This window comes from Carassius auratus, chromosome 44, assembly GCF_003368295.1.
Source record: "Carassius auratus strain Wakin chromosome 44, ASM336829v1, whole genome shotgun sequence".
In the NCBI taxonomy this organism is placed as follows: domain Eukaryota; kingdom Metazoa; phylum Chordata; class Actinopteri; order Cypriniformes; family Cyprinidae; genus Carassius; species Carassius auratus.
In genome coordinates this window covers 9,180,147-9,204,642 of record NC_039286.1, presented here as the reverse complement: position 1 = coordinate 9,204,642, position 24,496 = coordinate 9,180,147, and the positions used below count along the sequence as shown (strand labels likewise).

Below are 24,496 nucleotides of genomic sequence, written 5' to 3'. Positions count from 1 at the left end.
GCTTTATTGATCCGGATTCTGACCTACAGGATCAGGAGTCACACCTGATGAGAGGGACACTGTCTGCCTTTAACTTTATCATGCACGATTAGTTATTTTTGTATGATGATGAGGATGATGATACTAATAATGTTGTAGTAATAGTAAAGAAATAACTAAAAATAAATATTTAAAAATGAATTGACTTAAAATGCATTTTAATATATATAGATAGATAGATAGATAGATAGATAGATAGATAGATAGATAGATAATATTAAGGAAAAGAGCTATTCATTATTACATATAACATATCATTAATCTGACAAATGTAATAAATAAATATTAAAATAGATAATATAATAATAAAATGCTTTTTCAAAATGCCTTTAATTTTAATGAACATAATAATGAAGAAATAACTCGATATTGAAAAGTGAATCTAATTTGAATTAAAAAATTCAAGATCAACACTGTATATCAATATGCTTTATTCTCTCTCTCTCTCTCTCTCTCTGTGTGTGTGTGTCTATTCATCTAAGCATATTGAGAACCTTCTAAAACTTGAAGAATAATAAAGATAAAAATAAATATTAAAATAGATAATAATAAACCTGTATAATATTAATATAATAAGCAAATAAAAGTATAAAATTGAAGTATAGATATTATTTTACTCATTTAAGTTTTAATTTACAAACAAGATCGGATTCTGCATTCAACGTGTATCTAATAAACACACCCCATCATAGTGAGAACATAAGCATCTAAAATTTCTAAAACACATCTATACATAACACATCACTCTGCGAAAAAAAGAACTACACAAAATCCCAAGCGTTGTGTTAGATCTTTAATTTTTTTCAATAATCTCTTGTTTAGAAATATTGCACATGGTCAACATGCCTGCTGATGAGTTTGCACTCACCTTCCTCATTCTAAAACTCCTTCTCCAAAGTAAAGACAGTTTATTGGATACACAATCATAAGTTGTACACGCATACATGTGCAGGTATGTGTGTGTGTGTGCAAGCATTTGTCTGTTGAAGCTAAGAAAGGGCAGATAAATTAAGTTAAGAATTGAGTTGAATGGTTATATATGCCAATTTCTCCTCACACACATCAGTAGCCACCGGTTTTCAGGCATATGCTAACAGTCTTTTAATGCAGTGCCACTGCATTTTCGGGAAGGAAAATATAATTAGACTTTTCTCTGGAGTAAGTTTAATTTGTCAGGGTGCATGAAATGTATACGCACATACGCTCGCACACACACAGACATCTATATATCATAGACATATATAGAAATATATAGGTATATTTATACATTTATATTGTCACACATTCAAGTGAAGACTGAGTAGCATTTTTATACTCTACACTCCTTCTCTTTCAGCAAAACCAGACGCAAGAAAGTGCTAGGTTACTTTTTTTTTTTTAGTTTGTTCAGTTTGGAATTCTCTCTTGATACTCATTGATTTTTTTTCTCTCTACTCTCCTTTCAATATATATTTTTATTACAGCTTGTACAGTGAAAATCTATGGCACTAACAGGTCACTCGTCTACTTAAAAAAAAAAAAAAAATCCCCACCCACGTTCTATTGCACCAATGAAAGAAGAGGCAGAGTAAGAAAGAGGAGATCCTGAGAAATGCCGCCCTAGCGCTGGTCTCGAGTCAGCTTTCCCTTGCGAAAAAGTCGTCGCAGACTACAACGCTTACTCTGACTCCAAACCAGTGCTTAAAGTGGCGCTTTCCATCAACACTTCGGTTAATAGTCTATTAAGGAGATGAAAAATATAAGGGCTTTCCTTGCAGGATGTGGAAAGGGAGAATCGAACACAATGGAACAAAGTTGTTAGTTAGTTTTTAAATATCTAAAAACAAATACTTTCCTGATTTAAATCATGGTCTTGGACCACATATTGTGCAAACACCTGATTGAAATATAAAAAAGCAAGAAAGAAGCGAGGAAAAGAACACACCCTCTTGCCCCCCTCCCCAGCCATCATGGTTATATATATATACAGTGTACGGGGAAAAGCCTAAGTCGGCGGCCAGAGAAGAGGAGCTAAGAGGCTAAAAAAATAAAAGAGTCTTTTTCCTTTTTTACATAATCGCTCCAACACTTAGATAGCTGGATTAGTCCATGCTGAAAATATTACTAGAGTAAGAAGAAGAAGAAGAGAGGCGCAAGCTAATACAAAAAGATATCAGTCAGTTCCACCATTACGACACAACAACAAAACGACAAAGCATGACTACACGTTGATTCGAAGAGGGGTAGTGTCTCTATTCGTTTGCGTCTTCTTTTCGACGTTTGGACAATGTTTTCCTCTCTCACTTTTGAATGTGCTGTGTTGTTGTTGTTGTTGTTGTTTATGCGATTGTGGCGGTCGCCGTAGCCTCTGTTTTCTGCTCTGCTGGTCTACGTGATTACAAGTTTTACGTTTGTTGCTTCTGGGACCAAAAAAAAAAAAAAAACTGTGAATTTACAGCCCGCGCTGAAGAACAGTAACAGCCGATGCATGTACCCCTTCACGGAGGTGTAACATTCGCACGAAGACCCTTCTCCTCCCCCGGCTATTGCTTTCCTCTCGGCCTATACAAATGAAAGTGCAAGCGCATTTGTACACCCTCCCTCCCTCTCCCTCCCACCCCATCCCCGTTTTGGATCGAAAGTTAACGGTACCTAAAACAGTCTAATTTCTCTTCTAAAACATTCAGTCCTTTCGATAAAAATCTGTGCTGGCCCCACGCAGGGGGCTTTACTGAGTGTGTGCAGACAGGCTGGTTTGGTGCTGCCTGTGGTGCAGCATTGAAGGGCTCAAAAATTCTGACAGAAGGTGAAGCCACGCCCTAATGCAGAGGTGGACCAATGACGGCCTAACACGAGTGGTATATGCAAATGAGTGCGACCTCATGCGCTGCGTGTTCTAGTTTCTTGTGCAAGTCGTTAATGTGGAAAAGTGATATTATTATGTAATTGCATAAAGTGTGTGTGTTTGTATGTGTGTGTGTGTGTAACAACAGAACATCAACGAAGTGTACGCAATGGCAACGAAATCAGTTCGATTAGAAACTAAGCAAAATCCACATAAGTGCTGTACTGTATATCGCCAGCAGGAATGGGTTTATACATTTCTATAATCCATCCCTACATTCATCTTTCATCCTTCTGTTCTCCTCGTCGTTCTTCATCTCGACTCCTGCGGATCGCCCGCATCTTTCTTTGGCTCTTCCGTGGCCCTGCCCCTCTCATCTGCTTCGGAATTCTCCCTGGCCATTGGATTGGATGGTCCGGGAGTAGAGGCGGAGTCAGAGTTTCCGCTAGCCACACCTCCCATGGTTTCAGAACTGCCCGCGGTCTGCATGATCTTCTGCCTTACCTCGCGGATCTTCAGCTGCAGGCACACCTTGCTAGGAAATGTTTCCGAGTGGCGAACTTGGAAGGCAGCTGTGGCTTGCGCTGTAACAAAAAAATATGCATGCTACGTTCTGCCTTCACAACAATGGCTGATGCTTATTATTTATTCAGAAATCATTATTACATGCAAATTTGGTGCTCAATTATTTCCTGTTATTATCAATGTTAGAAACAATTGTACTGCTTCACATCTTTATGAAAACTATAAAAAAATTCAGAATTCTTTGATGAATAGAAAGTTCAAAGGAACAGCATTTATTTGAAGTAGACTTTTTAAAAAAGTATCATTTTAATTCAAGTCTGGCTGTGCGATGCTGGGAGATGGCTAACTTAATGTTACCTGAGGGGAAGAAGCCGTGCTCCTGGAAGAGCTGCATGACGAGCGCACGCCGCTGGTCCAACATCCTACGCAGAGAGGAAGGTGGCACGCGGTCAAACTCCTCTAAAATATGCTCGGTCTCTCCAACTGATAAACACAGAAGACGAGAAACACACATAAATAAATACCTTAATGCATGGGTTCACGAGACTGAGTTTAGACATAAAAATGAGCTCACCAGCCCTGTCGAAGGTAAAGATGTCCCCTTCACACTTGGCAGCACTCTTGGGCGTGTTGGGTTCTGAGCTGCAGCTGGACAGGCGACGACTCTTCCTCCGAGGTGAACTGGGGTCATCGGCCGAGTCTAGATCTATTGAACGGGAAGAAAAGAAATGAAAGGAGGGATCAAAATCACACAAAAAGCTAAAGGTAGGAAAAAAGGAATCTAGAAGCATTACCCTCCTTCTCTAGCTCACTTCCTCATCTAGCTGTCTAATAAACCAGGCTTGTATATTAAAAATATTGTTGGCTTTCTGAAAAATTGCTGTTTTGTAAGTCACTTTGGATAAAAGCATCTGCTAAATGCATGAATGTAAATATAGATTTTATGGAGTAAATTGTGGTGTATGAAACTACTATTTCTCATCATATTTCTCCTCTTCTCTGACCTGTAGAGTTCCTCCTCTTCTTGCGGTAGCTGCCCAGGATGGCTCTAGGGGAAGTTGCTAGACTCTGTAGATTGGGAGAGGGCAGCACATCTTCAGGCTTGAACTCCGGCAGCTCTTTAAGACGCTCTTCAAAAGAGGAGCCAAACAGTGCCCTGTGAAAGAGCAAATATAGTTGTTACAGAATGAAATAATTGGCATATCAGCAGAGAAGTAATGTAAATGGTGTGAGCAGAAAGATTCAAGCGGAAATGGAGGAACGTGTCTAAATAATGTCTAACAATCTGGTGTAAGGCCTGAAAGATAAACAAGCTCAACAACCAAATGTGTTACAATGCATAGACATAAATGTGCACTACAGTCAGTTTTCCCTTCCAGGTCAAATACTGTCATGGCTGAGAAAAAGTTTGAAGAGAATCTTGAAGTGAAGTTAGTAAACTGTAGCTAGCTAAAAGAATAATATTACATCTGGTTTGATGTCAGATATATTTAAAGGTCTATTGCCATCACCTTGAAAACTATGATGTGTTAATTTTACAGTAAAGTAAGGATATTAAGTATATAACCTTGACCACACACTTACAATGCACTGGCCAAGAATATAATACACCTTCGAACATGCACATATTATGTTTTTTGGCTACCTGTTGAAACTGTTATAATCTTCATGTCATTGGCTTATTACAAAGTGTTTTCAAATAATACAGCTGTTGAGTGATCTGGGCTCATGCCACTCACTTGTCGCCAGCATCAGTTGTGTTTTTCAGTGGAGGTGGGCGGAACTTGGTCTTTTTAGCAGATGGAGGGTCAGTCTGCAAAGGGGGTTGTGGGGGGTCCAAAACAGAAGCTTCCCTGCGTCCTGCCTGAAAGGAAAAAAAAAAAATTTATTTAAAAAAATTATTTATAGTGTCCGAACTTAATTTAGCAAATTTAGTGAATTCAGAAAAGTTGGACTGCATAACTTAGAAAAGCATCTTACCTCTCGACACTGTTGGTCTTTGCTGTTGGTCTCAGCTTGAGTCTCTGTCTCCCCTTCCATCGCTCTTGCTCTCTCACCTCTCTCTGTTTGAGACAGGCCCCCTCCTATGTCTCGCTCAGACTCTTGCTCCATGTTACTCCCTTTCTTTCCATCCTCCTTCCCTTCACAATGCTGACCTACAGAACATTTTGAACATGACTTTTGAGGGACTGCAAGCACATTGTGTAATGCAAATGCTTATTTAAAAAATCTCACTGACCCCAAAATTTACAAATGATATATGTCATATTACATAAATAAATACAAAGTTAAAATTTTGGGGTCAGTGACATTTTTTAAATAAGAATATGCATATGCATATGCATGTATATATATATATATATATATATATTTATCTATATCTATCTATCTATCTATCTATCTATCTATCTATCTATATATATATATATATATATATATATATATATATATATATATATATATATATATATATATATATCTATATATATATATATATATATATATATATATATATATATATATATATATATTTATCTATATCTATCTATATATATATATATATCTATATATATATATATATATATATGCATGTATATATATATATATATATATTTATCTATATCTATCTATCTATATATATATATATATATATATATATATCCATCTATCTATCTATCTATCTATATATATATATATATCTATATATATACATATATATATATATATAGATAGATAGATAGATAGATAGATAGATAGATAGATAGATAGATAGATATAGATAGAGATAGATATACACTTTACAGAGTTCTTGTTACACTAGTTACATGTACTTTATTTGCATAATATGCAACAAACCCTAAACGAACCCTTTTTTAAGTTTGTGTTGTTAATAATTATTAGTTCTTTAATGTATAATTTCACTGTAACAAGGGCACACCTTAAAATAAAGTGCAACCAAATTTACTATTGTATAGTTTATGATGTTACGTTTACCTTTATGTGCATGCTGCACCGATTCCTCCAAACCACTAGGTGGCATCTGATGTCCATCCTTTGACACCACCAGGTCTCTCTGTTTCTCAGTCTCCTTTCTAGCTTCTGGTCCTCTCTGGTTTCCATGTGCATGTTTACCTGAGACTGCAGCTGCGCATCTGTCTGCGCGTGTGGTTGCGCAGCAGCAGCTGAAAAGGTCTTTTCTTGAGGCGCTGAGGATGATGTGGAAGTTGCTGTGTGTGGCACGGCTGTCACTGACACAACTCCTCCGGCTAAGCTGACTCTGGGGTAAATGGCAGTCACAAGTTGATGGGTGGCTGTCGAGGCTTGTTGTGATAATCCGCTCGGGGGTGGACATGGAGCCAGGAGGGGTGGCTGACCTGCGGTAGAAATTTGATGATGTTTGTCATGCAGTGTTAAATATGTGTTGGTGGTTTAAAGAGCTATAAGTCATAACACTCACTTGCAACAATAGGTTGAACCAAGGCCTGACCGGCTGGGGCAATTGCAGTAAAGCCAAGGGTAGCCACCTGTGATTGCAAAAAAGATGGAGCTGCAGGTGATGGGGCCTGCTGTGTAGAAGAGACAGCAGGTGTTGAACCCAATGGCAAAGGAGCAGCAACTCCAGGACTCGACTGGACATATGTGATCCTGGGCAACGTAAGCAAAGCATATAGTTAGGTTTGAGTCACAGTGACTTTACCAAGAAAGACATGTACCTGGATCTTTTTTAAGACTCCTGTCAAAGACACAAACTCCTAACCAAGACACAAACTAAATCAGAGGATAAACAACTGGTAGAGTGGTTTGAAAGTGTTTGTTTTTACACCAGTTTTAGTTTAGTTTTAGACACAAACGTGTTTGTATAAAATATATACAATTAAAAAATACAGAAGATTTCTATCCTCTAAACAACAGTTTCATTGTTAATTCTTGCAGTGTTATTATTATTATGTGTTTTCATTATGATTCATTATTTCATCATTTTTCATCTCACCTTTGTTATCAATGACATGACGACATGCCAATGATTAAAAACGAATGTAAAATAGTATATATTTAATACAAATCAAACATAAACTGTAAAATATATATTCGATTTGTCTTCCTAAAACATTATTAGTCCCCTTTTAAATCTTGCAGAAATTTTTAACAGTATGTTTTCATTAAAATACTTTCATTATAATTATGCATTTTTTACATCTAATCTTAAAAACATTTTGTTCAGCTAACCTATTTGTCAGTAATTTTCTTATCGTTGGTGCTCATGATATATATATATATATATATATATATATATATATATATATATATATATATATATATATATATATATATACATATATATATATATATATATATATATACACACAGTATGAAAGAAATCTTCTATATTCTTAAATAATATATGTATTATAAAAGAATATAGATGTATGTCTTCTAGAAACATTGTCAGTGCATTGTTAAATCCAGGAACATGTCCTACAGTCAAAAGCGGGTTACACTGTGTTATATTTCAATGCTCAGGGACCAGTCGTATAAACTTAGCCTCAGTTTCTTAGACAGTGTCTCAAGATCTAGTCTGACCAACTAGCAGTTAAATAAGCGGTAATCAGTCTTATTTATTGGCTTCAACATAGACTGAACTACATTTGAATGTAACAGAATTAAAAATATATAATCAGACTTAAAGCAATAGAATTTGATGACTTTCTCGTAGGACTAGTCGAAGCCTTTTATGCAGCCTGCCGCTGATGTCTGGCTGCAGCTGTAAATAGACAGTGGGCAGTAAAGTACCTTGTAGGTGGTGATGTCAAGAGCACCGTCTGAGGAGGGCTGGGTCCAGGGGCCATGACAGTCACGGTTGGCATAGAGACAGGAAACGAGCTGCCGGTAGCCACTGTTCCTCCAGGATGCACATTTGTTTGGACCACAGGCATTGATGCAATCTGAATGACCTGGAAAGCAAAGAAGGGCATGAATCTGTCGCAAACACAATAAATGCTTCTTGTTCATTTAGCGGGAGAGTAACTCAAGCCAATCTACCTTACTTCCTGGTTGAGTGCCATTTTGAACAGGAAGGGATGGACCCAGCAGGGAAATCGGCTGCGGAGGTGTAGCTCCTGTTCCCACTGTTGCCATGGGAACTAACATCTTGTTCGGCAACACTGGGGACTGTGCTTGAACTGTGCAAAGCGATGAAAAGGACTGATACAGTAGAGACCGAGAATAGACTTGATAAACTCATTTCACTAACACTGTGTGCATAATCCTGATCCGTGCAAGCTTGGGAAACCTTATTCAATATGTTGAAAAGCATAAATAAAGCTCACGTTCTCTTGGATGAAGATAGATTAAATGATTTGCAGGGAACCCACATGGTTTGAAAATAATTTCCCTGATTTGTTTGTGAATGAGTCATTTGTGTAGTGGTTCGACGGAGTCATTGAAAAGAACCAATTCACTCACAACTCATATATTGGTCTTGTTTTACTCAAAATGCAATATCTAGTCCAGTCATTCACAATCAGAGGTTTTGCTCGGTTAAACTATTAAAATGAAACTTGAAAATATTAGAGCTTTTTTATTTTAGAAAATAGAAAATTTATTAATTTCACATAAGATGTCAACATTACTTTTAATACTAATTTAATAATAATAATAATAATAATAATAATAATAATAACATTTATTCAACAAAAAAAAAATGTATAATGTTACCAAAAAAATTGTTTTTACTTTCTTGAACTTCAACAAAAAATCCTGAAAAAGTTACTCAGCAACATATAACAATTATTTTAATGTGATTTCATCACATAAATGATTTACATTGTAAAATGTATTCAAATAGAACACATTTATTTTATGATGTACTATTCCTTAAATTTTACTGTTTTAAACTATTTATTATTATATTTTTTTATGAAATAAATGTAGCCTTGGTGACCATAAAATAATTTTTTTTTCAAAAATAAATAAAAACAATAATCTTCTTTCTAAATGGTAGTTTACACTGATTGACAGAAAATAAATTTAAAATTAATGTATACTACTTACTATAAAAAGATGCATGAGTTTTAATATTTGATTAATAGCCATAATTTATACAGGCCTGAAAAAAACATTTAAAACTGGAAATTTGAATTTAACTAAACATGTGTCTGATTTCTTCACCACAATTTAACTTCCTCAAATCTCACCTCCACCTCCTGGGCTGACTCCTCCCACTGCTGGGACCGAAGCATATCTTATTCCCTGCCCCGCACCTGAATGTACACCATTGGCCAGGCTTACGTGGGTGGGTGTGGCACTGGGCAAGGTAAGGATGCTGGAGGCCTGCTGGGAGGAGGGACTGCTGGGATTGGCAGCTGCAGGCAGAGTTGGAAGGATGTACTGAACCTGTGTTACAGGTTTCCCGTCACTAGGGGCAGCAGGGAGGAACTGGTGATGAAGTAGGGGAAAGGGCACTGAACTGCTACTAGGGGCTCCGTTGCATGGAGTAGGTTGCGGTGGGGTGATGAGCTGAACGGTGGGTTGGTTTGGGAAGGCTCCTCCCAGGACTAGGCCAGTAACTAAGCTTCCTTGCCCATTAGCTTTGGGGGAAGAGGAGGGAAAGTACCCACCTCCTCCTGCTCCACCGGCACCAATCAGTAGCTTGGGCTTCCCGTCTGGAGGTAGGGTCCCAACAGCAACGCCCCCTTCAGCTGGCTTGCTGACGATGGAGACAGGGGTGCTAGTGATGGGACGAACAACACTGGTCACCACGGTGGGGGCCATCCTGACAGCGCCTTGTGAATGGTACATCCTGGCTTCATGTGGCAAACTGGCATTTATACCAGTAACGGAGGCCGAATTAACATGGAACGGAACCTGCCCTCCACCACCTCCTCCTTTCCCTTCTTTGGGCCCCCCATTATCCAGCTCTGCACCACCCATTCCTCTCTTCTCCTTCTTCTCCAGGTTCTTTTCATGCTGTTCTTTGTCATCTTTGTTGACAGTAGGAGACAACCCCAAAGAAGAATGGACTGGTTGGAAGTTGTGCTGAAGAGAAGAAGATCATTTGTGACATAACATCACTATTTTACAGTACACTGATCATTTGATTCACATTCTGATGTTTGTGCTGGATTTGATATTGAAGACATGTTGGAAAGCAGAAAATTGCTGCCCCCACAGGAAGGCAACGAGGCACATCTGAATTTAATGATCGTGTCATATCCAGAGTACTGATATACCTTCATCTGATCGATTTGTGAAGGCAGCATAGATATATTCTCCACTGCCACTATAATCCCCATTTTTGTCAAACTTTTCCACTTTTGCCGTAACTTCTTGATAGAAATGAGTATTTATAATAATAGGCCCGGAAAACAGGTCTCCTCGCTTCCGCTTGTCGGGGAACTTGCTTACAGCCGTAATAAATAATAGTGATATCTATGGACTTTTAAGATAAGCATTTCAACTAGCTAAAGCTGTTTTTATTGTTGATGTTTTATTAAATATTTTGATATATATTTTGATATAAAATAATAAAAAACGCTTAGATTTCATTCCGCATATGTAATGGCCATTGATTATGTAAATGTACTTTGAAGGCATCTTGAGTAAAACTGCTTCATATTTAACGAACCATATGCAAAACGCTTGAAACGGGAGCGGCGAGACCAGGTTTACACCATACGCATAACCCCTATTAATCAAAACAATCACCAAAGCGCTCTCTAATTTGTTGTAGAATCTATTATGTTGCCTCAGAAGTTTGTCCGAAATCAGTTCCAGGAGGTACCTTCATGCTCAATTATTATTTTTTATTTTAAGTGCATTTCCTAGGAAAAGCTGCATGAAAATATAACAGAAAAAATTTGAGAATACAGGTTTGGAACAGGGTTATTACAGTCAACTACAACTAAAACCAAAAAAAATTCTTTGTTATTAAATAAACATAAAACGGAAATAAAATTAATTAGTTTTACTTGATGCAAAATTATTATTTTTTAAATAGACATGAAAAAAAATGACAAAAACAACAATTTCTTTAAAATTAAATTACTAATCAGAAATTAAGTTTTTATATATTTACAGTAGGAAATTTACAAAGTATCTTCATGGAAACACGATTTTTACTTTATATCCTAATGATTTTTGGTATAAAAGAAAAATCTATATTTTTGACCCATATAATGATTTATTTTTTTGTCTATGGCTGAGAATAAACCCCGGAGACTTAAGACTGGTTTTGTGCTCCAGGGTCAATTATATATATAAAAAATAAAAACCAATCCAAAATACTGATAAAAGCATTAAGAGTATTTCAATGTTACTAAACTAATGCATGTTTGGCATGATATGAGTGAGAATAAATAATAACAGAATTTAAATTTTGGGGTGAAATATTCCTTAAAGGCAACAATTTGGTCAGTGAACCATCTAACAGAAGGAACGCTCAGAGACATCTGCTGCAAATCCATTGGCGTGGAAAACATCACGAGGAAATCCTGAAGAAATAATAGTTTCTTGCCAGGCGACCAAAGACACAAATGTTGAAATAATCTGGTTTTATAAATAATAACTAGATGAAAGCAAATATCATTGCTGTGGTAATGAGGCTTATGTAATTTAAAGCATATTTGGTAACAAAGAGCTTGATTTCATCAATACAGTATAACCATTAACTTCCCTCAAGACAACATAGGACAGCTGGATGTGGTTGGCAGGTGAATAACACTGACATTTTTTTAAAACGTCAAGACTTGCTAACTGGGAAAGTGTGTTTTGTCACCATAAGAATCAGATTTCCAAAGGAATTTGGAATTTGCATGTAGCACATAATGTTTATTCATTAAAATAAATCAATAACTGAACTACACCTGATGTCATACCAACTACTCATGTGATGTATTAAGTGTTACCTTGCTGTCAGCTTCGTCTGCATGCTCGTTTTCGTCATCGCTGTCTGTCACTCTCTCTTTACACTTCAGGTCAATGGAGCCGTCTGCAAACGAGTCTTCTGTGGAGGAATCACACGTTAGCTGTGAGACAAGCGCTTGCAAATCACACACCCATGGGACTGACAGCACTGAACAGCGAGGAGATTTTGCCTTTCCAAAATGAATTAATGAAGTTTGGATGGTGGTGGTGCATCAGAGAGCACAGAGCTCGTGGGAGACACAGACTCAAGAATCAGTCAAGACTGACTAATAATGAAACAATGAGAATGGAACGCAAAACACTTGTAACATCAAAACCCAATCGCTGTAAAATAATCACTTTCTGATGGTAGGTGCGTTCCACGTATAACAGCATTATCTACAGATCAGGGTTTTTTGGGGTCTTGTGTTGTCTACGATGCATCCAGTAATTCAGTCATGAAAATGGAATTTACCATATAATGTGGAATGTCTCGACTAAATTTGGATCAATAAAACAGAAGTACAAATGTACAAAAATCCCGATATGAAGTAGTGACTGTGAATATTAAACCACGAAAAGACTGCTATTTAAGTCAGTCATGTTCTGCGTGTCTGTGTAATTGAGTTGTGCTGTTTCACCTTCCACACTCAAGCATGTGTGAAGCTTGTGTTTTCAGCATCTGCTGTCTCACTATATGAGGACATTCAACCTCTTTTGTGTGGCAATTTGTTTGCCTAAAAAATTAAAGGAACTGTTCAAATTTCACTTGATTACATTTGAAAAGATTCATTCAATTGTTAAAGTTTTACATATTCATTTAACTACCATCGTTTTTAATAGTCAACTTGTAAAACACAGAATCCAGAAAAATGAAAACAGACAACACAGAATTTTAGAAAAAGTTTTATAGGGCTCTTTTATTTAAACTTTTAATAAACTATTAGTTGTAAAATCGTTATGAATTCAAATGATTTGATTCTTTTTGATTATAAAAATTCAGCTAAACCATTCAAAATGGAATCCAGGAAAATTAAAAATGTAAAGCAGAATTTTGGAAAAATAAAACATTTCACAGGACTGTAAAAAATATATATATATATATATATATATATATATATATATATATATAAATAAATAAATAAATATATAAATTAATATATATATATATATATATATATATATATATATATATATATATATATATATATATATATATATATATATATATATATATATATATATAATTATTATTATTTTTTTTAATCAATTTAACCCCAAAAATAATCAGAATCCAGGAAAATTAAAACAGATACATTTAATTTTTTGGGGGGTTACATCACCCTAGGTTTCCAACCTAGCAAAAAAAGTGAGACTTCCTTGTGCCAACACTTTATAATAACTTGCATTAATACAATATTTAATGCTTGACAGATTATTAGTTTAAAAAGTTACATTTCTGAAGAAACTATGAATGGAGCTTGCATATGCAAATTATACCACAATGATGCTAGGAGTTTTGGATGGTTGCTAGGGCATTTCAGGTGGTTGCTAGGGTGACCCGTGTTGCTGCTAGGTATTATTAAAGTATGGCAGTTTGCACTGTAACTTGCATGTGCAAGACTTTCCATGTCATTCACTTCCAGCTATTTGTAGCTTTACAAAACAGATGCTCGATATTGCAAACCTGTATTTTAATGCATTATAAACAAATTGGTTTGTAGTGCGAATAATTTTACCATTTTACTGTACTTTGTTATTCCTCCAGTTATGTCAATGAGAAGTCACACATTCACTGAAAATAGCTTACATTTGTGTTGCAGAATTAGGTGGATATGATGCACGTAATTTACCTATGACATCATCATCCCCCTCTTCACAGATCACCATAGGCTCTTCATCACTGCTCACATCCTCACTCGTTCGTCGAGGGTGAGCAGGGGGACGGGGATGAAACAGTCCCGCACTTTCCTGAGCTCTCTCCTTCTCCCTCCTCTCCAGAGTATGCACAGCGCTCTGGGAAAAGGCTCGAGGCCGTTGAAGCTGCCCTCCCATCGATCCTCCGTGACCGTCAGACTGAGGTGAAGTCCAGCTGGGCCCTGCTACTTTGTGGTCGGCCCCCTGAGGTGTGGAATGGGCCTCTGGGGAGACAAAGAAGGTTAATTCAACATCAGTCGTGTTTCACACTACTATGCACTCATACTTTCACAAGACCAACACACGCCCACGCATATAAACAAACTCCCACACAGACCTGTGCTTTCAGACACGCCACGCTCACAAGCTTCTTTGGCCCCTGGAGTTCCCCGGCCCTCAGAAAGGGACTTCCTTCTGTCCTTGTTACACCATTTCCAATCAGGGTGAGCCCGGAAATGAGCCTCCTTCACCTAAAAGACATCAAGAGTAAGACAGGAAGTTATTAATAAAGTAACAGCCTTAATAAATAATAACTGTGCAACACTTAGATCATGCACATATTCTGATTCCTAATAATTTCACATGAATTGAATGTAAATGCAAATGCAAATGTTTTAATCTATGATCATTTCATTTAATATATTTGTAATCACTATATCGTATTATTAAATTATGAATGATTAATTTAGATTACACTACCGTTTCGAATACATTTTTTAAAATATATTAATGTATTTAGCAAAGCTTTATTCATTATGCATAAAATGTATCCAAAATGACAGTAAGTTATTTATTTTGTTAGATTTCGATTTCAAATAAGTGCTGTTCTTCTGAACTGAATAAAAATGTATCATCGTTGACACAAAATTACCAAGCAGCATAACTGTTTTTAACACTGATAATAATAGTTAGGAATATTTGTTGAGCAGCAAATCAGTATATTAGAATGATTTCTGAAGGATCATGTGACTGGAGGAATGATGCTGAAAATTAAACTTTATTATTGTTTGGGTGTATTTTTGATCAAACAAATGCAGCCTTGATTAGCATGAGAGAGCACGAGTGTAATGTTTTAAAAACATTTAAACAATGTAATAGAAGTGCATATTGACATTAAATGGGCCATCAACCACCCTGCTTTCCAGATATTTGCATCTACTGTATATCGACCACTGTAAAACTGATATCAGTAATTCAAATGCAAAACCACAGTTTTACTTAACGTTACGTCTTAATTTCAAAGGAAAGACAGCACAATGGAATGACATCTTCCTCTTATGAAGTATTTCACAATATTTCACCAGAATGACTGTACCTGGAAGGCAAGATCATGATACTTCTGCTTCTCTTTGGGTCCCAGTGCGTACCACCATTCACCCAGTATTTTACTGACAGTACGGTTGTCCTGGTTGGGGTGCCGCTGGTGAACCAGGGCACGGTGCCGCTTACTAAAGATCATAAATGCATTCATTGGCCGCCTGATGTGGTCCTTTTCCCTCTTTGTGGTTTGAGAGAGAAAGAGACAGAGAGTGTACATATTTATAGCACTTTTAACAGAAGATAATAAGGGAAATTAATGATTGCAATGCTTAATGATTGTAAACTGAAACCCTTGACAAGTTTCCAAGGTAATTTTTTCTGCTCTCACTAAAATCGAGAAAGTAGACTGTCGGGTGCTACTCAAAGCAAACCAAGCAACTGACAAAATGTCTTGCTGTTTGTCACTATTGCAGCCGACCTGGACACGAATAGACTTACAAATAAAAACGTACCTTCTTGTCACCATCTTTTGGGAGTGCACTGAGAGATTGTGTGCGTCTTTTCACTGGGCTGATGGATGGAGCATTGTCTTGAACTGGAAAAAAACTGAAAAACAATATAAAAATAAAATAGAGAGAGAGAGAGAGAGAGAGAAAATTGTATCAAAAACAGTATCCAGAGAAAATTATTGTGATTTATTTTTAATAAATATTTTTCCCATATGTGTATATTATATTCTATTTCATTATGAACCGATATTTTTGAAAATATTGTAATCTTAAAGGGATACTCCACCCCAAAATGAAAATTTTGTCATTAATCACTTACCCCCATGTTGTTCCAAACCCGTAAAAGCTAACTTCGTCTAACACAATTTAAGATATTTTGGATGAAAACCGGGAGGCTTGTGACTGTCCCATAGACTGCCGAGGAAGTTACACTGTCAAGGTCCAGAAAAGTATGAAAGACGTCATCCAAATACTCCATCTGTCATGGACTTTCCTCTCCTCTGTTTCTCTCCACATATAATGAGCTGAACGCAGGCAGTGTACACTCTTCTGTATCAGCGGCGCCACAAGTATACGTTTTTTTTTACATATATTGATGCTTTGATTTGAAAGAAAACAGCGCAACCTTGTGGCAGGGCTGACTTAGAAGAGCGTACGCTACCTGCGTTCAGCTCATAATCTTCAAAATGACGCTACGATGATATGGAGAGAAACAGAGGAGAGGAATTGTTGAATAAAGCCATTATTATTGTGTACAAAAAGTATTCTCTTCGCTTCATAATGTTATGGTTGAATCACTGATGGCAGATTCTGACGATGTCTTTCATAGTTTTCTGGACTTTGACAGTGTAACTTACTTGGCAGTCTATGGGACAGTCACAAGCCTCCCGATTATAATTCAAAAAATCTTAAATTGTGTAACAAACCTTTTACAGGTTAGGAACGACATGGGGGTAAGTGAATAATGACAAATTTTAATTTTGGGGTGGAGTATCCCTTTAATGTTCGCTTTTATTGTCAAGAGGTGAGATGCAAACAGATATTTACAGGTCATCAGCATCACTCTCGGTCTCACTGTCACCTCCTCTCTCCACGGGTGGGTCTTCAGCAGTAGGAGGGGGGCAAGACGGCGAACCTCTCTGTGGTGCTGGGTGTTCAGTAGGTCCCTCAGTCACAAGGGCAACTCCACAGCGAGGTTCTGCAAGTTTATTCAGTTTCAAAACTTCAACTGAAAACATATATTGTGAATATGATTTTGTGTATAGTCTATGCAGTTTCATACAGGAAAATGCTGTAATGTCTAATTATAGTGTTTCTGGGTTGGTTTTTGTTTTTTTTGCAAATGTTACCTTTGCCCTGATTTACAAGTGTTTGGCCATCTGCAGGCTGCATTGACATTTTTGTTTGGTTGGTCTCCAGAAAAGGAACCAACGAATGCCACGCAAACACTGGCACAGAACGGGGCTCCACGTTGGTCCAAACTAAATGAAGAGACAGACAAACCTTTTACATACACGCAAAACTGTTTCACAAAACCTACAGCCTCTCTATTCTCTTAAGAAGGAACTGGTGAAAAAGCAACTTTCTGTGTCAGACTGAACCTGAATGAAAGCCATTCATATACATACAGTACATCAGTGATTTGTAAAACAAAGAAAGTGTGTAACTGTCCAAGGCATCTGTCATTCCAGTAAAGTGTGTATCTCAGATTAAGTACTCATTAGAATCAGGGCGGTCCAATCAACCTCTAGCCATGCATGCCTGGGCAAGTTCCTGTGTATCATTTTAGACATGCTGCAACTGTCTAAAGAAACATTGACCCTGAAAGCACAGTGCATTCATTCTTCACTACACACACCCAAACACACCTGCTGCTGACCAGCATACCAAAGTCACTCTGAGCCCCCTTATTTTCACAGTTTGTCAGTCTTGAGAAGAAACAGAAAGTGTTTACTGGTGTTCTCCAACTTACAAAACAACATATTCTGGCCACCACAAATTAATCCAGAAAAAATTTTATCTTCTCTTTAATAAAAAAAATATATATAACAAAATGTGCAATAAATTAATTTTTGATAAAATACATGTAAAAAGAACTGCCTAAATAATTTGGCATTGGAAGAATTTGGTAGATTGAGATTGGTTCTGAAACATGTGAGAATCTTTTTCAGGGAGAAGGATTCATTTAATGCATCTTTGATAAATAAAAATATCAATTTATTTTTTTAAACCATACTGATTACACCTATTATGCCCTAAACTTTTGAATCATAGTGTACACACAATAAAAAGTTGGCATGTTCACATTTTGGATTCATTCATACTTTAAATTGTGAGTGGCATTGGTAATCAATAATTCACAAATGTTAGTGCTCTAACTGGTTTTGTTTATATGTTAGGTCTCTTACCAGTGCCAGGTCGTCCCATGATGATGTCTTTGCGAGGAGCAGGGTGAGGGGACTCGGCTGGAAGGATGAGGGGCAACAGAGCTGTGGGTGAAGGATGGCAAGCCACAGGCTGTGGGAGAGCACCACCTGCATCTGCAGGTCCACCTGACTTCCTCTCTTGCTCTTTACATCCCGAGCCTAATAGTGCAAGGGCAGGTCCAGTGGTTGCATTAGAAGTGGACACATTCAAAGTGGCAGAGTTTGAATGAGCGAGATGTCCAGGAGCCACAGGTGTCAATGACTGAGAGGAAGTCACCAAGACTAAGGTGGGAGCAGGATTGCGAAGGAGAACGGCTCCATTGGTGGCAGCGCCATTGATGGGCACAGGGGCCTGGAGGCCCATGGCATGGTGAGGGGGCTGGCTGTGCTCCCTAGAGCGTGAGCTTCCTCTACGGCTCAGGGGGCCATCACTGAATTTTGCCAGTGGTACATCGGGGTTACGAACGATGACAGGCGAATCACGTAGGGGAACAATACGACGTGAGCTGGGATCCTGTGGCAGGGGTGAGGGTGGTGTGGGAGAAACCAGCATAGGGGGTGGAGTGGATGCGGCAGAGGATGAGGGTCGACTTGTGACACTCCTCTGTCGAGGGAATGAGAGAGATGAGGGGGTGGTAGGCTGGCTTTGGGGGGACAGAACCCTGAATGCTGCTGTGTTGAGGCTGAGGCTGGGGTCATTTAACTGGGGATCAGATTTCGCATAGTCTAATGCACTGGGCAGCGGGGGTGGTGGGGCATCCAGCTTACGTTTACTGGGACTCATGGGTACAGTGAATGTCAGGTTGGTCTGAAAGGTGGGCATGATGCCAGAGATGTAGCGCTCACGTTCTGTGCTGGGAGTGCCAGGGATTTTCGTGCCACTGAGATGTCGAGGGCGGCGAGGGGTCAGAGGTGCTGTGATGGGGCTGAAATTAGCTGGGCGGAAGCCAAATAGTGTGGGTGAGGGGGATGGCGCAGGTGAGAATGGTGACTGATTGGATACAGGTGAAAATGAAGGTGTGCATGAGCGCGAGCTGCCAAGTGAAACCAGCATATTTGCAGCCTCGCACTCATCAAAGTCAAAACGGGACATGTCACGTGGAAGTTCTTGTGGTATAAGAGAAGTCATCACCAGACGTGGTCGAGAGTCCCCGCCACGGCTGCTTGCTTCACTGCTGTCTCGTGAGTTGTCATCCCAGTCATACTCGCTGCTGGTGCGTCCACTTAAACGAAGGTCAGGTGTGAGAGTGCCAGTGCTACTGGCACCACTCCGGTCACGGCCAACCCCGCCTCCAGCTTCCATCTCTTTGGTGCGCATGGAGAGATGCCGCGAGCAGTAGCCGCGCCTTTGTGACTCCTTTGAGCAGCCTTCACGTGAGCACAGTCTGCGCCACTGTTTGCCATTGAACTTCTTGCGGATGCCTGTAGGGGTGCATACCACATCGCCCTTCTTGTACTTCTGTTGAGCGGCTGTGAGGGGTGTGCGGGAACGGGAAGAAGAGGACGAGGATCCAGAGCCAACCCCTGAAGCACCATGCGAGTTGGAGCTGGGGGTCTTGTCCAGGGACCCTCGAGAAGAAGTTTGGGGCAAGGGAGGAAGCTGGGATGTGGAAGAGATGACTGGCGCACCTGTGGCTGAGTCCAGGCCCAGGAGCATAGGGGGGTGATTTGGGTGAGGAGCAAGCGGCAGATGGGGTGCAATCGGGGTGCTAAGCCCTCTCACCACAGAAAGGTGAGGGCTGAGGTAGTTTGGTTTAGAAAGAATGGGCCGATGCTGAGAAGGAGCCCCCAGACCTTTGCTTCCCATTGCACTAATGCCACCATCCCTTAGCTGGCTAAGACAGCTGACTTCCAAGTCCACCCCATCTGGGGTAGATGAATGAAGAGGATGAGACTTTTGCCTCTCCCTCTCCCTCTCCCTCTCCCTCTCCCTATCTCGATCTCGTTCCCTTTCTCTCTCTAAGTGCCTATGCAAATCTCTCTCCTGGTCTTTCCCTCTGTGTTGTTCCCAGTCTCTGTTTGAGGCTACACTGAGTACAGATGTGATGGCAGGGTTAACGGCAGAAGACAAAGAATGGGGTGAGCTGAAAGGTACAGTCACAGGATGCAACAAACTCTGAACAAATGTTGGTCTAGTCAGTTGAACCACCTCCTGCTCCACTTCCATGTCATCTCTTTCCTCCCACTCTCTTTCTCTTACCTGCCTACCATCAACCCCTGGCTCTGCTGGCTGGGGTGGCTCTAGGTCCCATGGAGGAACCAGGAGGCGGAGATTTTGTCGTGAGACCCAAATAGCCTGAGCCCTTCCATCATCCTCTACACCTCTCCTCTCCTTTCTCTCATCAGATTGATCCTCCCGTAGCTGAACGCGGTACGGGAAAGACACTGCCGGGTGTGGATCGACTTGAGTGACTATACCTTCTCTGTACCACTGTTGCGCTCCCTCACTGCCCTCGTCACCTCCGAAGGGGACGCAGACTCGTGTGCCTATAGCCACCGGTGCCAAACCTGGAAGTGACGCATCAAGAATAAGGTCAACAGAATCAGAAGCCACTCTAAAAGGGTACTTGCATATGGTCTTTTCTCCATTCAGCTGCACCTCCACAGTCCCATGCTCCTCGCTAACTCTCCGCACGACTCCAGCACGAAACACTCCAGACATTTCTTGGCCCCGATCGTGAGGCCAGCCTTCCCCTAATCTGGGACCCTGTCGGGCCAGAACTCTCTGATTTTTGAGACCTTTGGCAAGGACTCCAGCTAACCCAGATGACAGGCTCTCCTGTGAGGATGCTGAAGTGTTATGTGCTTGTGGCTTTTGGGAGTTGGAGTGAGAATCTCGTCTTGAAGCTGTCACTTCTAGGTCGGCTGAGTGTTCACTGGCTGTATCAGTTGAGGAGCAACGCTGTGGGCTAGATGTGCTCACCCCATCCCTCTCTCTGCACTCACCTGCAGTTCTACCTGTAGGCCCAGTTACATTGTTGTGTCTGTACCCAGTGATGCTGTCCTCAACCAGCTGGCTTTGACCTTGTAGGTCTGTGTACGCAGCAGAGGCAGCTGGGCCCTGGCTAGCACCACTTGCATTATGAGAGCTGCTGCTGCTCTGTGGGGGTGTGCTGGGAGTGCTGACGTTGCCATGGTTTCCTGCACAGTGTTCTGAGATGTACTTTTTCTTGGGCACACGGGTCTTAAAAGTGGCCGTCTTACGACTAAACAAAGGGTTGGGGCTATTGCTGGCACTGGTCGTGCTACTGTTGCTGTCACTCTGTGTTCCGCCAGACTTGGAGCTCCCGGGGCATTCCTCTGTTTTCCCAAAATCCACTGCTATACTGAGGACGCCATCCTTTTCTGGAGACCCACTTTTTCTCAGTGGCCCTTCCTGCGATGAGTCAGAATTTGAGGAGAAATGTCTCTTGGGAGAGGTAGGTGAAATTTGGGTTTGTTCTTCAGTTTCTCTCTTCTCTTCTTGTGGGCTACTATCTGCTGGCCTCCTCTTAACTCCTTTGGCGCGAGTGGGATGGGGGCGACCGCCTTTCTTGCTTTTTAATGGGCTTCATCTTTTCTTGCTCTGAGAGAGTCTCTAATCCTCCTGATTTCCTGCGAGTCCCAGCCTATCAATATCTTCCACTCTGTTTCCCTCTTGCATCCCGCCCCTTCTCTGTCTTTTTCTTCTGTTCTTGTCCAAGCCTCTTCCTGTTTGCGCTGTGCTTTCCTTCTTAAATTAGAGCCTGCAATGAAACACAGCACATGAGGTGGATCAGTCTGTTATACAGAACTACAGTTCTCATATAGAGAAGGGAGTATGAATACAACATATACAATAAAAAAAACAATTAGTGCACAAAAATAAAGTTGTATGTTTAGTGCCTAATCTTATCAAAACATCTCTATAAGTGTGAAAATGCAAAACATAGCCCTGAAAAGTGGATATAACAACTTAACACAGAAAAAAAAAAAAAAGAACACAAATGAAAAATGCTTGCCCAGACAAGTCACACACTCACTTTGGTTTTTTGGCTGGATCAGAGGAGGCGGGGGAATTCCTTGTTCAGTGGTATTTTTGTGACTCTAAGGCTCTCTCTCACTCGCTCTTTCAAATGACCTTTTTGCATTCGTTACAGAGGCAATCCACCCCTACAGTCCTCACTTCCTGTCACAGCACTACAACATCTCAATGTACAATACCATCCTTACACATTACTACTTACACATTCGTTCCTCCTACCAAAACACCCTTTTCTTCACCATCCAAACATCTTACAGTGTGGATTGTGTTTAAAGCCCATTTTAAAACCTTATCAACCTTAACGTTTGTATAAATATATTTAGACACTTCAATACACTTGCCACAAACCATTTTATATACGCCTTACATATTACAAATAATTCAGTGTAATCACAATGACAATTAATTTAAAACTTTGAATATCTCAAAAAACTGCATGCAGGTTTTATGAATATAAAATATGACTGACTGGTCTTTGTTTAATTACAGATGTGCATCTACCCTGATAGCACATGTACAACATGGAGACGTCTATTTGACATCTGCATTTACATCTACAAGATGTATTTTTTTTAAAGTGTTTGCTCATCTGCAATACATCTGTAGGACATTTCATATCAGACATCAAACAGACGTTTAGAAGATGAAAACTGACATCTTTAAAGACATCTATCAGATGTTTGTACACAGCAGATGCTTTCCCAGATGAAGCGAGCTTGCAGATGTATGTGTACTATCTGGGGTAATATATTATGGTTAAAGGTCAGAACATGAATGACCTCTTTTGATAAGCCAATGCATGGTGCCATTGACGAAGACGTAACAGATCATTTTAGGTCCGCAATGAAAAACTGTCCTATTCTTGTGAGCAGAAACCACAGTAACCACACTGGCCATTTGCACTGTAAGACAAGTTTGTAGGCAATATGCAAATCGAAGATATGCAGTATATTACCTCCAGTAAAGAAAAATTATACCATAAACAGTGTACTAAGACCTGCTAAGACTTTTATTGCTTTGTCGTGTAGCTGAGTAAAATTTTGGGTCACTAAACTATTCCAGTGCATATAAGATAACACAACGTGTAATTAATAGATAGGTTCTATTTAAAAAGGGCACTCAGTTTTTATCCCAATAGTACCACTTTGTTCGATATAATACTGACATCACTATTTTTTACTCAATGCGTCCTTATTCCCTATGGACTTGCAAGATTCCATGCTCTTACACACCAACAATATGTGCTTCTAAAGTGCCATACATAAAATAAAACTGTTTATATGTTAATTAAAATAAACATATTTTATATTTTATACATCAACTGTGTTATTTACTATCTTTTTATGCTTTTTAATGTATTACAAGTATAGTAGAGTCAACTCTGCATGACACAATGTGTCATGTGATGTCAACATGACAATGCTCAATGCTTCCATAAGGTGGAGACCCGCTCATGGTGATTTTATATATATTTAATGATTTTGAAACTCAAACCATAGAGATGACACCAGCACATCAAGATTATGATTTTGATTCCCCAGAAAAATTAATGAACTAGTAAAATGTATACTAATGCGCTGTAAGTCAATTTTGACGAAGGTCAGCAAAATACATTAAATTAAACCTGTTAGCTGTGACTCACATTTTTGAACATAGACTTGAAAGTGCATGATCCAAAACGATATTTTTATAATTCATGACCTGACACATTTTGTAACATGATTTAGATGCACCATTTTATGGTAATGCAATGTTTGAATTTAAAATGATGAATTTTGACGATTTTAAGTTTTCAAGTGATATATAGTTTCTGATGATTTCTAAAGTGTGATAGAGAAAAAGGCAACAAAAGACGACTCTTTTTTTCTAGACAAAGGTCAGAACTCCTGTTATGATGTAGGTTTTTGAGGTGCACTCTTGCCATAAATTAATCTATTACTTTTCCTACATAATTTAAAAAAAAAAAAAAAAAAATAGATTTCCAACTACCTTTCCAACGATATATAGATTGTCATGATTAGATTAGGATTTAATTGTAATGTAGTGAAGTAAACTTAGGCGGCGGCGGTGGCAGTTAACAGGTTAAATATAT

General features: G+C 39.1%; 1 protein-coding gene across 1 annotated transcript; it reads right to left on the bottom strand.

Moving 5' to 3' along the window:
- Positions 1–819: 819 nt before the first annotated feature.
- LOC113062404 (protein capicua homolog) lies at positions 820–22,125 on the bottom strand. The gene is given in 21 exon segments (XM_026232234.1): positions 820–3,447; positions 3,746–3,871; positions 3,963–4,094; positions 4,393–4,544; positions 5,128–5,252; positions 5,369–5,544; positions 6,383–6,499; positions 6,502–6,762; positions 6,846–7,033; positions 8,180–8,340; positions 8,429–8,568; positions 9,583–10,423; positions 12,292–12,389; positions 14,143–14,430; positions 14,544–14,676; positions 15,522–15,704; positions 15,979–16,072; positions 17,023–17,173; positions 17,325–17,456; positions 18,384–21,912; positions 21,914–22,125. Coding segments are annotated over 21 exon segments (7,341 nt in total). The 5' UTR covers positions 21,956–22,125; the 3' UTR covers positions 820–3,175.
- Between the last annotated feature and the right edge of the window lie 2,371 nt (positions 22,126–24,496).